The 16,547-nt window shown below is 23.9% G+C and overlaps 2 protein-coding genes across 2 annotated transcripts; both read left to right on the top strand.

Annotated features, from left to right (window-relative positions):
- The first annotated feature begins 4,143 nt into the window (after window positions 1–4,143).
- On the top strand, window positions 4,144–4,800 carry LOC128951645 (deoxynucleoside kinase-like). Its single transcript, XM_054296892.1, has one exon. The coding sequence runs from the start codon at window positions 4,144–4,146 to the stop codon at window positions 4,798–4,800; it is 657 nt and encodes a 218-aa protein (XP_054152867.1).
- Window positions 4,801–5,077: 277 nt separating this feature from the next.
- Window positions 5,078–6,961, top strand: LOC128951644 (zinc finger protein Xfin-like). The gene has a single exon (XM_054296890.1). The coding sequence runs from the start codon at window positions 5,078–5,080 to the stop codon at window positions 6,959–6,961; it is 1,884 nt and encodes a 627-aa protein (XP_054152865.1).
- The last annotated feature ends 9,586 nt before the right edge of the window (window positions 6,962–16,547 follow it).

Here is a 16,547-nt window from a genome sequence, read left to right as displayed (position 1 = left end):
ATAATTTTTGTTATTAATAAAACTAATTAATAAAATATATTGTTTACTATACAGTTTAGCAACAGTGTAAATTTACAATAAATTATTTTAAAAAATAACCTTACTAACCTTAATCTTACTATACTATAAATATATTTTAATTAAAATTTATTTAAGTAATTAAGTTTTATTGAAAAAACAACCAATGCCAATTTAGATTATAAATGAAAATTTTATTTAATATAATTTATATTTTTATATGACTGTAAATTAAATAACAATTAAAAATAATACATTTTGTAACTACTATTGATATTTATTTATAGATATAACATATAATACTATTGTATTTAGGCACTGACTTACTAACAGCCTAACCGCCTACCCGCCTAACAGCCCCGTCGCGGATATCGATTATCGATATTTACCAAAACAGCCCCAAACAGCCCCAAACAGCCCCAAACAGCCCCAAACAGCCCCAAACAGCCCCAAACAGCCCCAAACAGCCCCAAACAGCCCCAAACAGCCCCAAACAGCCCCAAACAGCCCCAAACAGCCCCAAACAGCCCCAAACAGCCCCAAACAGCCCCAAACAGCCCCAAACAGCCCCAAACAGCCCCAAACAGCCCCAAACAGCCCCAAACAGCCCCGCCTGACTCAAACAGCCCCAAACAGTCCCGCCTGACCCAAAAAGCCCAAACAGTCCCTAACAGCCCTATATATTACATATATATATACATATACATATACATATACATATACATATACATATACATATACATATACATATACATATACATATACATATACATATACATATACATATACATATACATATACATATACATATACATATACATATACATATACATATACATATACATATACATATACATATACATATACATATACATATACATATACATATACATATACATATACATATACATATACATATACATATACATATACATATACATATACATATACATATACATATACATATACATATACATATACATATACATATACATATACATATACATATACATATACATATACATATACATATACATATACATATACATATACATATACATATACATATACATATACATATACATATACATATACATATACATATACATATACATATACATATACATATACATATACATATACATATACATATACATATACATATACATATACATATACATATACATATACATATACATATACATATACATATACATATGGCTGTTTGGGGCTGTTTAGGTCAGGCGGGGCTGTTTGGGGCTGTTTGGGGCTGTTTGGGGCTGTTTGGGGCTGTTTGGGGCTGTTTGGGGCTGTTTGGGGCTGTTTGGGGCTGTTTGGGGCTGTTTGGGGCTGTTTGGGGCTGTTTGGGGCTGTTTGGGGCTGTTTGGGGCTGTTTGGGGCTGTTTGTTGAATATCGATAATCGATATCCGCGACGGGGCTGTTGGGCGGGTAGGCGGTTAGGCTGTTAGTAAGTCAGTGCCCTAATTTTAATATTGAAAATATTTTTATTGATATACAATCATAATTTAAAAATTAGATTATTATAAAAATAAAATTATAATTTAATGTACAGTTTTTTTTATAAATAAATAATTTATTAATTTTTTGGTCACCAAATGGGTCCACAGTTTTTTTAAACTAAATTTTGTCGACACTGTGTGTGTGTGTGTGTTAACTAATATCAATAACTTTTTTTTATAAAAATAATATTTTTGTTTTTTCATTATATAAATATTAAATATATTTTATTTTTAAAAAATATAAAAGTTAGTTTAAAAATATATTTATTTAATAAAAACTACTACATTTTGATTAAAAATAATAAATTTGCGTGTCAACGATATCTCCTATTTAATAATTACTTTAAAAATAAATTTATATTAAAAATAATATAATAAGTTTATTGTACAGTTAGATAAAAATATATATATTTATATAAAAAAAATTAAAATTTATTTTATTTATTGTATCAAAAATTTTTTTACTGAAAAGTTATGTTATTTACTAAATTAATATAATTTATAAACTATTTAATAACATTTTCAATTAGATAAAATGTAATTAAAATTAATAATTTATATAAATTCTATTATATTTAATATAAATGGTTTCTGTATAAATAACTAAATAAAAATTTGAAAACTGTATAATCTATTTGAAATTAGAAATATAGTATTGTTATTGTAATTATAGTAATTGTAATTATAGATTGTTATTATTTTTCATTTATTTATGATTATTATTATTTTTTTATGATCTTTTTTATTATTGACATAAATATTAATTAGAAAAAAGTACTGATGTGCGGTGCTAATTAATTAAAAGTTAAAAATTAATTATTATTAATATTAGTAAAGTAGTTCAAAAATAGTTTCTATTTTGAAATAAACTATTTTTACAAAAATAACTTCAGTATACACGCAATAAACATAACATTACGCAAACAGCATATGTATGAAACCCCACCCGTACTGGTCGTCCAACAAAACTGTTTGACTCAGAAGTTCCCGATCGAGTCGGTTGTTAACAGTGTATAAGTGAACATCAGAAAAGTGTTTTTATATCAGAATAAATGAATTTTAAAGACAAAAATATGTGTTTTCATTATTAATTTAATTTAAAATTAAATACAAATTTGATTGTTACTCCCGAACTGTTCTCAAGAGATAACAACAACAGAGAGTCGATCACTACTACCGAACTGTTCTCAAGAGATAACAACAACAGAGAGTCGATCACTACTACCGAACTGTTCTCAAGAGATAACAACAAAAAAGAGTCGATCACTACTACCGAACTGTTCTCAAGAGATAACAACAACAGAGAGTCGATCACTACTACCGAACTGTTCTCAAGAGATAACAACAACAAAGAGTCGATCACTACTACCGAACTGTTCTCAAGAGATAACAACAACAAAGAGTCGATCACTACTACCGAACTGTTCTCAAGAGATAACAACAACAGAGAGTCGATCACTACTACCGAACTGTTCTCAAGAGATAACAACAACAGAGAGTCGATCACTACTACCGAACTGTTCTCAAGAGATAACAACAACAAAGAGTCGATCACTACTACCGAACTGTTCTCAAGAGATAACAACAACAAAGAGTCGATCACTACTACCGAACTGTTCTCAAGAGATAACAACAACAGAGAGTCGATCACTACTACCGAACTGTTCTCAAGAGATAACAAAGAGGCGGTCACTATCACCTAACCGTTTACCACAAATTTAACCGTAAGCCTAAATTAACTGTTTAATTAAAATAGTTCAATACTCTTGAAGTAGTGGTACGCTATCCCTTTCGATAGCCAATTACCCATTATACCCAAAGTAGTGATACGCTATCCTTTTCGATAGCCAATTACTAATTATGCCCAAAGTAGTGGTACGCTATCCCTTTCGATAGCCAATTACTCATTATACCCAAAGTAGTGGTACGCTATCCCTTTCGATAGCCAATTACCGATTATACCCAAAGTAGTGGTACGCTATCCCTTTCGATAGCCAATTACCGATTATACCAAAAGTAGTGGTACGCTATCTCTTTCAATCGTCTCTCTAGACCGTTACATGAGATCTATTTTCAGAAGTAGGGGATGATAAATTCCCAAAAGCCCCACATTTTAATTATTGGTTTTAATTAATTTATAATTTGAAATTTATTATTATTTATTTGACTTAAATGTATTTTGCTTTTATGTTTTATTATTTGCTTCCCTTGACTAACCCGGGCAGTTGTGCCCTGGGCCGGGTGAGTAGCCCTGGCAGTCGAGGTGTATCCGAAACAAAAAACCTATCCTTTTATTTTATGTTTTTATTTTCTTTAAATTTATATAACGATTTAATTTAATAATTTATAAATAAGTATATGTAATTGTGAATTACAATCGGCCGTAGTAGTTCACTTTTGATTTACTTGTTAAACATTAAGCTAAAAACACTTGAGTATAGTTGCTCAATCGAAACAAACCATTCCACGATTTAATTTTATTATCTTATCAATTAATTGTCTAACCGGTTCACTTCAATTATTTCATTATTCTAATTTTAGTAATTAATAAGGCCTAGTGGTATACCGTCGTTGATATTGGGCTATAATTTTATAAGTATCATAATGTATAAAACTATATTATTGGAAGGGAATATAGGGTCAGGAAAGACAACCTTTAGTCATTATTTAAGTCAATCTCAAATAGCAAACAGACTTTCTATACATAATGAACCTATAGATAAGTGGAGAGACCTAAACAGCCTTAACTTATTAAAAGCCTACTATAGGAAACCTGAAAAGAGAGCCTTTTTATTTGAAAGTTATGTTGCACTTACAATGATTGACCATCACCGAGCGTTGCCACGTGATGGTAGTGACATTAAGGTTATGGAAAGATCGTATTTCTCCGCGATTCGCGTCTTTAAACCCACACTTGTTGATCAACATCTCATGTCTAATTATGAGAGCGAGGTGTTTGATGCTATAGTTAATGAACAGTTATCTCAATATGCGGACGCCTTGAAATACGATCTAGTAGTTTATGTTGAGACACCTATAGATAAACTCACTAGCAATATATATTGTCGAGCGCGGGCCGAGGAAAGTGGCTACATCCGTGTCCCTTACCTCCTTGAGCTTAATCATTATTATAATCAATGGTTAGAAAATCTACCAGAAAACATACCGGTTATTAAGGTTATGAATAATTCAACCAGAAAACAATTAGAGTTAATGACTCCTACATACGCCGAGTCCATTGTTAAAGCACTTGACATTTAAAAAATGTTGTGAGTAGGCGGCCCGTGTGACGGCACTGCTGGGCGTCCGCTTCACAACTTATAAATGTTAGGTGCAATTTGTGTGTAGTATTGTGTATTCTATTGTGTGTGTATGTAGTATCTGTAATATGCTTAACACTAAGGTATACTTAGGTGTTTTCGGTGAAAACAATGCCGGTCACCCGATGTTATACCTAACATTTTATGCTTTAATTATTTTATATATTAACATTTACATATACACCAACTAACATGATTTTAATATTCAACAGTATACAATGTCGGGCCTATATGACGATAGTAGCTACAGTAGGGATTCATTGTCTAGAGTTGAAGAACTAATACGTGACAAATCAGAAAAGACAAACGTGATAACCTATATATTTACGCCTAATGACCGACGTTGTCTAGAAGCCATCGAATGCGTGAGATGTAGAGGGAAATTTATTGAACCGGGTTTATATTACAAACATTTGGTCTACAAACATGATTTTAGCGCTTTTCAAGCACACAAATTCATTGGAGAAATGCTACATCACGGGTTTGAACCACCAATAATTTGTAACAACTGCAGCGAAGAATTCTATGATTACACAAAACTACATAATCATCAAGTTGAAAGTAGGCACTGCAATGATGAGCTAAATGTTATGAGGTTACCGGACAAGAAGAGAATAAATAGTCCATTCTATAAAAACAAAGTCCCAATTGTCTGTCACCAGTCTAATAATACTCACGGTAACACTTTGCTTCAAACATTTACGACTACTAAGTATAGTGGCGACAATAATTGGCCAAAATTAATACAAACTTCTTTTGCGTGCAATGACGAAAACTGCAGCAAAATATTTCATACTATAAAAGAACTAAATCAACACGGAAAACTAGAACATGGTACGTGTCATAAATGTGATGAGACATTTATAAATCAAGAAAAACTCGATCACCATTTAGTTTATAAACACAACAGAGATCCTAAGTATCATTGCATTACAGGCTCATGTGATCAAAGATTTTGCTGGCAAAACGCATCGTTTAGACATCTCGACACTTACTCGGCTGACTGTATTCGTCAGCTCAACAACGGCAGGCCCAAATTACCATCTGATCCTTTAGTTGAACGGACTAAACGTTTGACAGAAAGTATAATGAAAACACCCAAACTTGACAAACAAGCAAAACCATTTTATTGTTTATTATGCGAAAGGAAATTCTCAAGTGGCTACGATTTATACAATCACAAGAAAGCTATGCACAACCGAAAACTCAAGTCGGCAAGAAAGTGTGACCTATGCCCAGAATTTTTCATTGAAAAGGGAGATCTTGTTCTACATCGTCAACTTAATCATAAAATTAAATTTCGAAAATTTCCAACCTCATATAGATGTTGTGATTGCAACAAAGACTTCAGATCACCCAAAACCTTGCGCGACCACAAAGAAACTCATCATGGGTTGAATTTGTTTGATTGCATCTATTGTAATGAAAAATTTAGTACAAAGAAAGATTTAGATTCACATAACATAATTTGTAGATCAATTCGGATAAACCCCGAGACAATAACATTGGAAGATAGTGAAACATCGCGTGAAACCTTATCTCTTACAATGAATAACGGTCATCGATCTCCAGAATACTCACCGATGGATTTACAATTAATAAGCTGTCAAAAGGAAGGTTGCGACGAACAATTTTTAACTGAAGAAGACTTGAGCATTCACGTTTATCTTCGTCATCAACCCCGATATCCTTGTTTGAATTGTTTTGCAAAATTCGATTCTATCATTACTTTAAACGAACACGAAAGACGTCAACACGGAAAGACTAACTTTGATTGTTTGTTTTGTATACAATCTTTTGGCTCATTAACCGAATGGGAAAAACACCATAACTTATGTAAACCAACTAGAGATCCCGACACAATAAGTCTTGATGATATAAATAACTCGTCAATGACACCCTATGTCCCGACACCATCACCACCTTTAATTACAAGATTTCGAGTTAACCAAGTTCGGACACAATCAAGTGTTAATACGAGTACCATCAAATGCGATCAGTCAGGTTGTCCAATGATGTTTTCATCAATAAGTAAAATGGTGGAACATTTTAACACTCATAAGTTGTCGCCTATACGGTTGCCATTTAACTCAACTGACTAAAATATTTACCTTTTTACTTGCTTATCGACATTAAACCCAGATGTAATACTGAATATTAAATGTTTGTGCCTGAATTAATGCTTTTCTTTGTTTCCACCTACCTACCCTACTAATAGATGTCGAATACCCAATGTCAGGAAATGGATGTTGCGGGCAGTGACAGCGACGGGCCATTCGATCCAAACGAGTCGATTTTTCCGACACAACATACTTTACGCAAGATACGAAGAAATATCAACAAACTTTACAGACGTGTTAAGGCAAGGGTAGAAGCCATAGAGGCATACATCGCCGAAAACCCGAATCCAACCAACTTAGAACAAACAAGGAGGATTGGAGAGTTGTTATGCACACAGCACTGATTAAAACATAACATACCATTCCTAAAATGGTATCGGTATGTGTTTTAGTAGTCAAAACCCCACCCAAACGTACTGACCAACAAAACCGTTGTGTTGTGAAGTCCCGGAGCGAGTCGAGTACTAACAGTGTATCAGTAAAGATGAGATAAATTGTTTCCATCAGAATAAATGTTTTGAAAACAAAATATGTGTTTTTATTATTAGTTTTATTTAACTTTAAGTAAAAATTCATTGCTACTGAAGAAGCGATTACACCTCAAGAGATAACAACACTTGAAGACATTATAACTGTCACCGAACTGATCCCAACCGGAACTACAGTCGACATAATTAGTAAGAAAAAGATAATAAAACCGAAACGAAAATCTATTACTACTGAAGAAGCGATTACACCTCAAGAGATAACATTTGAAGACATCATAACTGTCACCGAATTGATCCCAACTGAAGAAGTGATTACACCTCAAGAGATAACAACATTTGAGGACATCATAACTACCACTGAACCAGTCCAACAACAAGCTACGGGAACTATTCGATCGGTTGATAGACCAGATATTGTGTCAATAGAGTCGACCAGTAATTACCGCCGGTAAAAGTGAGTTGACTATTCAATAAGTAGTATACATCGGGCTATATATATTGATAAATAAATTTTATCTAGTAGTATACACTGGGCTATATCTTGATAAATAATTTTATCTAAGTAGTATACACTGGGCTATATCTTGATAAATAATTTTATCTAAGTAGTATACACTGGGCTATATCTTGATAAATAATTTTATCTAAGTAGTATACACTGGGCTATATCTTGATAAATAATTTTATCTAAGTAGTATATACTGGGCTATCAATGATAAATAATTTTATCTAAGTAGCATACACTGGGCTATATCTTAATAAATAATTTTATCTAAGTAGTATACATGGGTTGTGACATCTAATGAATAGGTGCTAATACTACTAGCATTACTAGACCGTTACAATATTTATTAAAAATCGATAAAAATGTATAATCTCTGGAAATTAAATTTAAACACTAATCTAATGTATAATAAAATTAATAAATATTTTGCAATATAAAGAGCAACTTTTTTACTTTATTATATATTTATTAAAACTCGATAAAAATGTATAATCTCTGGACATTTACTTTAAACAATTATCTACTGTATAATAAAATTAATAAATATTTTGGATTATAAAGAGCAACTTTTTTACTCTATTATATATTTATTAAAAATTGATAAAAATGTATAATATATGGAAATTAAATTTGAACAATAATCTAATGTATAATAAAATTAATAAATATTTTGCAATATAAAGAGCAACTTTTTTACTCTATTATATATTTATTAAAAATTGATAAAAATGTAAAATATCTTGACATTTACTTTAAACACTAATCTAATGTATAATAAAATTAATAAATATTTTGGATTATAAAGAGCAACTTTTTTACTCTATTATATATTTATTAAAATATATAAAAATGTAAAATCTCTGGACATTTACTTTAAACACTAATCTAATGTATAATAAAATTAATAAATATTTTGCAATATAAAGAGCAACTTTTTTACTCTCTTATATATTTACTCTATATATATTTATTAAAATATATAAAAATGTAAAATCTCTGGACATTTACTTTAAACACTAATCTACTGTATAATAAAATTAATAAATATTTTGGATTATAAAGAGCAACTTTTTTACTCTATTATATATTTATTAAAAMTCGATAAAAATGTATAATCTCTGGACWTTTACTTTAAACAATTATCTACTGTATAATAAAATTAATAAATATTTTGCAATATAAAGAGCAACTTTTTTACTCTATAATATATTTATTAAAAATCGATAAAAATGTATAATATCTGGAAATTAAATTTGAACAATAATCTAATGTATAATAAAAATAATAAATATTTTGCAATATAAAGAGCAACTTTTTTACTTTATTATATATTTATTAAAAATCGATAAAAATGTATAATCTCTGGAAATTTACTTTAAACACTAATCTAATGTATAATAAAATTAATAAATATTTTGGATTATAAAGAGCAACTTTTTTGCTCTATTATATATTGATTAAAACTCGATAAAAATTTATAATCTCTGGACATTTACTTTAAACAATTATCTACTGTATAATAAAATTAATAAATATTTTGCAATATAAAGAGCAACTTTTTTACTCTATTATATATTTATTAAAAATTGATAAAAATGTAAAATATCTGGACATTTACTTTAAACAATAATCTACTGTATAATAAAATTAATAAATATTTTGCATATAAAGATTTTTACTTTATTATATATTTATTAAAACTCGATAAAAATGTATAATATCTGGACATTTACTTTAAACACTAATCTAATGTATAATAAAAATAATAAATATTTTGCAATATAAAGAGCAACTTTTTTGCTCTATTATATATTTATTAAAACTCGATAAAAATGTATAATATCTGGAAATTAAATTTGAACAATAATCTAATGTATAATAAAATTAATAAATATTTTGCAATATAAAGAGCAACTTTTTTACTCTATTATATATTTATTAAAAATTGATAAAAATGTAWAATATCTATATAGAGCAACTTTTTTACTCTATTATATATTTATTAAAATCGATAAAAATGGACATTTACTTTAAACACTAATCTAATGTATAATAAAATTAATAAATATTTTGGATTTTTTACTCTATTATATATTTATTAAAACTATCTATGTATAATAAAATTAATAAATATTTTGCAATATAAAGAGCTTTTTTACGATAAAAATGTATAATATCTGGACATTTACTTTAAACACTAATCTAATGTATAATAAAATTAATAAATATTTTGGATTATAAAGATCAACTTTTTTATTTAATTATATATTTATTAAAACTCGATAAAAATGTATAATATCTGGAAATTAAATTWGAACAATAATCTACTGTATAATAAAATTAATAAATATTTTGGATTATAAAGAGCAACTTTTTTACTCTATTATATATTTATTAAAATATATAAAAATGTAAAATCTCTGGACATTTACTTTAAACACTAATCTAATGTATAATAAAATTAATAAATATTTTGCAATATAAAGAGCAACTTTTTTACTCTMTTATATATTTATTAAAATATATAAAAATGTAAAATCTCTGGACATTTACTTTAAACACTAATCTACTGTATAATAAAATTAATGAATATTTTGGATTATAAAGAGCAACTTTTTTACTYTATTATATATTTATTAAAACTCGATAAAAATGTATAATCTCTGGACATTTACTTTAAACAATTATCTACTGTATAATAAAATTAATAAATATTTTGCAATATAAAGAGCAACTTTTTTACTCTATAATATATTTATTAAAAATCGATAAAAATGTATAATATCTGGAAATTAAATTTGAACAATAATCTAATGTATAATAAAATTAATAAATATTTTGCAATATAAAGAGCAACTTTTTTACTCTATTATATATTTATTAAAACTCGATAAAAATGTATAATATMTGGAAATTAAATTTGAACAATAATCTAATGTATAATAAAATTAATAAATATTTTGCAATATAAAGAGCAACTTTTTTACTCTATTATATATTTATTAAAAATTGATAAAAATGTAAAATATCTGGACATTTACTTTAAACACTAATCTAATGTATAATAAAAATAATAAATATTTTGCAATATAAAGAGCAACTTTTTTGCTCTATTATATATTTATTAAAACTCGATAAAAATGTATAATATCTGGAAATTAAATTTGAACAATAATCTAATGTATAATAAAATTAATAAATATTTTGCAATATAAAGAGCAACTTTTTTACTCTATTATATATTTATTAAAAATTGATAAAAATGTAAAATATCTGGACATTTACTTTAAACAATAATCTACTGTATAATAAAATTAATAAATATTTTGCAATATATAGATCAACCTTTTTACTTTATTATATATTTATTAAAACTCGATAAAAATGTATAATATCTGGACATTTACTTTAAACACTAATCTAATGTATAATAAAAWTAATAAATATTTTGCAATATAAAGAGCAACTTTTTTACTCTATTATATATTTATTAAAAATCGATAAAAATGTATAATATATGGAAATTAAATTTGAACAATAATCTACTCTATAATAAAATTAATAAATATTTTGGATTATAAAGAGCAACTTTTTTACTCTATTATATATTTATTAAAAATTGATAAAAATGTAAAATATCTGGACATTTACTTTAAACAATAATCTACTGTATAATAAAATTAATAAATATTTTGCATTATAAAGAGCAACTTTTTTACTCTATTATATATTTATTAAAAATTGATAAAAATGTATAATATATGGAAATTAAATTTGAACAATAATCTAATGTATAACAAAATTAATAAATATTTTGCAATATAAAGAGCAACTTTTTTGCTCTATTATATATTTATTAAAACTCGATAAAAATGTATAATATCTGGAAATTAAATTTGAACAATTATTTACTGTATAATAAAATTAATAAATATTTTGCAATATAAAGAGCAACTTTTTTACTCTATTATATATTTATTAAAAATTGATAAAAATGTAAAATATCTGGACATTTACTTTAAACAATAATCTACTGTATAATAAAATTAATAAATATTTTGCAATATATAGATCAACCTTTTTACTTTATTATATATTTATTAAAACTCGATAAAAATGTATAATATCTGGAAATTAAATTTGAACAATAATCTAATGTATAATAAAATTAATAAATATTTTGCAATATATATATTTATTAAAACTCGATAAAAATGTAGCAACTTTTTTACTCTATTATATATTTATTAAAAATCGATAAAAATGTATAATATCTGGAAATTAAATTTAACAATAATCTACTATTTATTAAAAATCGTATAATAAAATTAATAAATATTTTGGATTATAAAGAGCAACTTTTTTACTCTATTATATATTTATTAAAAATCGATAAAAATGTATAATCTCTGGACTTTTACTTTAAACAATTATCTACTATATAATAAAATTAATAAATATTTTGCAATATAAAGAGCAACTTTTTTACTCTAATATATATATATTATATTAAAAAATTTGAACAATAATCTAATGTATAATAAAATTAATAAATATTTTGATATAAACTTTTTTACTCTATTATATATTTATTAAAAATCGATAAAAATGTATAATATATGGAAATTAAATTTGAACAATAATCTACTCTATAATAAAATTAATAAATATTTTGGATTATAAAGAGCAACTTTTTTACTCTATTATATATTTATTAAAACTCGATAAAAATGTATAATATATGGAAATTAAATTTGAACAATAATCTAATGTATAATAAAATTAATAAATATTTTGCAATATAAAGAGCAACTTTTTTACTCTATTATATATTTATTAAAAMTCGATAAAAATGTATAATATCTGGAAATTAAATTTGAACAATAATCTACTATATAATAAAATTAATAAATATTTTGCAATATAAAGAGCAACTTTTTTACTCTAATATATTTATTAAAAATCGATAAAAATGTATAATATCTGGAAATTAAATTTGAACAATAATCTAATGTATAATAAAATTAATAAATATTTTGCAATATAAAGAGCAACTTTTTTACTCTATTATATATTTATTAAAAATCGATAAAAATGTATAATATCTGGATTTACTTTAAACAATAATCTATGTATAATAAAATTAATAAATATTTTGCAATATAAAGAGATTATATATTTATTAAAACTCTTTTAAACATATAATCTAAAAATGTATAATAAAAATTAATAAATATTTTGTATAATATAATAAATATTTTGCAATATAAAGAACTTTTTTACTCTAATATATTTATTAAAACTCGATAAAAATGTATAATATCTGGAAATTAAATTTGAACAATAATCTACTGTATAATAAAATTAATAAATATTTTGGATTATAAAGAGCAACTTTTTTACTCTATTATATATTTATTAAAAATCGATAAAAATGTATAATYTCTGGACTTTTACTTTAAACAATTATCTACTATATAATAAAATTAATAAATATTTTGCAATATAAAGAGCAACTTTTTTACTCTAATATATTTATTAAAAATCGATAAAAATGTATAATATCTGGAAATTAAATTTGAACAATAATCTAATGTATAATAAAATTAATAAATATTTTGCAATATAAAGAGCAACTTTTTTACTCTATTATATATTTATTAAAAATTGATAAAAATGTAAAATATCTGGACATTTACTTTAAACAATAATCTACTGTATAATAAAATTAATAAATATTTTGCAATATATAATATTTATTAAAAATTGAGCAACTTTTTTACTCTATTATATATTTATTAAAAATCGATAAAAATGTAAATATCTGGAAATTAAATTTGAACAATAATCTAATGTATAATAAAATTAATAAATATTTTGCAATATAAAGAGCAACTTTTTTACTCTATTATATATTTATTAAAACTCGATAAAAATGTATAATATCTGGAATTTACTTTAAACAATAATCTACTGTATAATAAAATTAATAAATATTTTGCTATATGAGCATAATATAATTTATTAATAAATATATCTGGAATTTTTGAACAATAATCTATTATAAAATTAATAAATATTTTGAGAGCAACTTTTTTACTCTATTATATATTTATTAAAAATCGATAAAAATGTATAATATCTGGAAATTAAATTTGAACAATAATCTAATGTATAATAAAAATAATAAATATTTTGCAATATAAAGAGCAACTTTTTTACTTTATTATATATTTATTAAAACTCGATAAAAATGTATAATATCTGGAAATTAAATTTGAACAATAATCTAATGTATAATAAAATTAATAAATATTTTGCAATATAAAGAGCAACTTTTTTACTCTATTATATATTTATTAAAAATTGATAAAAATGTAAAATATCTGGACATTTACTTTAAACAATAATCTACTGTATAATAAAATTAATAAATATTTTGCATTATAAAGAGCAACTTTTTTATATATTTATTAAAAATCTCTATTATATATTTATTAAAAATCGATAAAAATGTATAATATCTGGAATTTAAATTTGAACAATAATCTAATGGACATTTACTTTATAATTTATTAAAAATTGATAAAAATGTATAATATCAATTATCTACTATATAATAAAATTAATAAATATTTTGCAATATAAAGAGCAACTTTTTTACTCTAATATATTTATTAAAAATCGATAAAAATGTATAATATATGGAAATTAAATTTGAACAATAATCTACTCTATAATAAAATTAATAAATATTTTGGATTATAAAGAGCAACTTTTTTACTCTAATATATTTATTAAAAATCGATAAAAATGTATAATATCTGGAAATTAAATTTGAACAATAATCTACTTAATAAAATTAATAAATATTTTGAATAAAGAGCAACTAATTATATATTTATTAAAACTCTAAAAATGTATAATAAAATTAACAATAATATATTTTGGATTATAAAGAGCAACTTTTTTACTCTATTATATATTTATTAAAATATCTATTATAATATTTTATTTGAAAAAATCTAATGATAAAAAATGTAATAAATATAAATTTGGAGCATTTTTTACTTATTATATATTTATTAAAAATCTAAAAATGTAAAATATCTGGATAAACAATAAAATAATAAAATAATAAATATTTTGCAATATAAAGAGCAACTTTTTTACTCTATTATATATTTATTAAAACTCGATAAAATGTATAATATCTGGACATTTTAAACACTAATCTAATTTAAACAATAATCTAATGTATAATAAAAATAATAAATATTTTGCAATATAAAGAGCAACTTTTTTGCTCTATTATATATTTATTAAAACTCGATAAAAATGTATAATATCTGGAAATTAAATTTGAACAATAATCTAATGTATAATAAAATTAATAAATATTTTGCAATATAAAGAGCAACTTTTTTACTCTATTATATATTTATTAAAAATCGATAAAAATGTATAATATCTGGAAATTAAATTTGAACAATAATCTACTCTATAATAAAATTAATAAATATTTTGCAATATAAAGAGCAACTTTTTTACTCTAATATATTTATTAAAAATCGATAAAAATGTATAATCTCTGGACATTTACTTTAAACACTAATCTAATGTATAATAAAAATAATAAATATTTTGGATTATAAAGAGCAACTTTTTTACTCTATTATATATTTATTAAAACTCGATAAAAATGTATAATATCTGGAAATTAAATTTGAACAATAATCTACTGTATAATAAAATTAATAAATATTTTGGATTATAAAGAGCAACTTTTTTACTCTATTATATATTTATTAAAAATCGATAAAAATGTATAATATCTGGAAATTAAATTTGAACAATAATCTAATGTATAATAAAATTAATAAATATTTTGCAATATAAAGAGCAACTTTTTTACTCTATTATATATTTATTAAAAATTGATAAAAATGTAAAATAACTGGACATTTACTTTAAACACTAATTTAATGTTTAATAAAAATAATAAATATTTTGCAATATAAAGAGCAACTTTTTTGCTCTATTATATATTTATTAAAAATCGATAAAAATGTATAATATCTGGAAATTAAATTTGAACAATAATCTAATGTATAATAAAATTAATAAATATTTTGCAATATAAAGAGCAACTTTTTTACTCTATTATATATTTATTAAAAATTGATAAAAATGTAAAATATCTGGACATTTACTTTAAACACTAATCTAATGTATAATAAAAATAATAAATATTTTGGATTATAAAGAGCAACTTTTTTACTCTATTATATATTTATTAAAACTCGATAAAAATGTATAATATCTGGAAATTAAATTTGAACAATAATCTAATGTATAATAAAATTAATAAATATTTTGCAATATAAAGAGCAACTTTTTTACTCTATTATATATTTATTAAAAATTGATAAAAATGTATAATATATGGAAATTAAATTTGAACAATAATCTAATGTATAATAAAATTAATAAATATTTTGCAATATAAAGAGCAACTTTTTTACTCTATTATATATTTATTAAAACTCGATAAAAATGTATAATATCTGGACAT

Source organism: Oppia nitens, unplaced genomic scaffold, assembly GCF_028296485.1.
Source record: "Oppia nitens isolate AA-2021 unplaced genomic scaffold, nextdenovo-longstitch-racon4-pilon3 scaffold1_pilon_pilon_pilon, whole genome shotgun sequence".
Classification (NCBI taxonomy): Eukaryota; Metazoa; Arthropoda; class Arachnida; order Sarcoptiformes; family Oppiidae; genus Oppia; species Oppia nitens.
This window is presented reverse-complemented; position numbering and strand designations above follow the sequence as displayed.

Excerpts from the sequence above, each read along its gene's own strand:
- LOC128951645 (XM_054296892.1), top strand. The coding sequence starts at position 4,144 with ATGTATAAAACTATATTATTGGAAGGGAATATAGGGTCAGGAAAGACA.
- LOC128951644 (XM_054296890.1), top strand. The coding sequence starts at position 5,078 with ATGTCGGGCCTATATGACGATAGTAGCTACAGTAGGGATTCATTGTCT.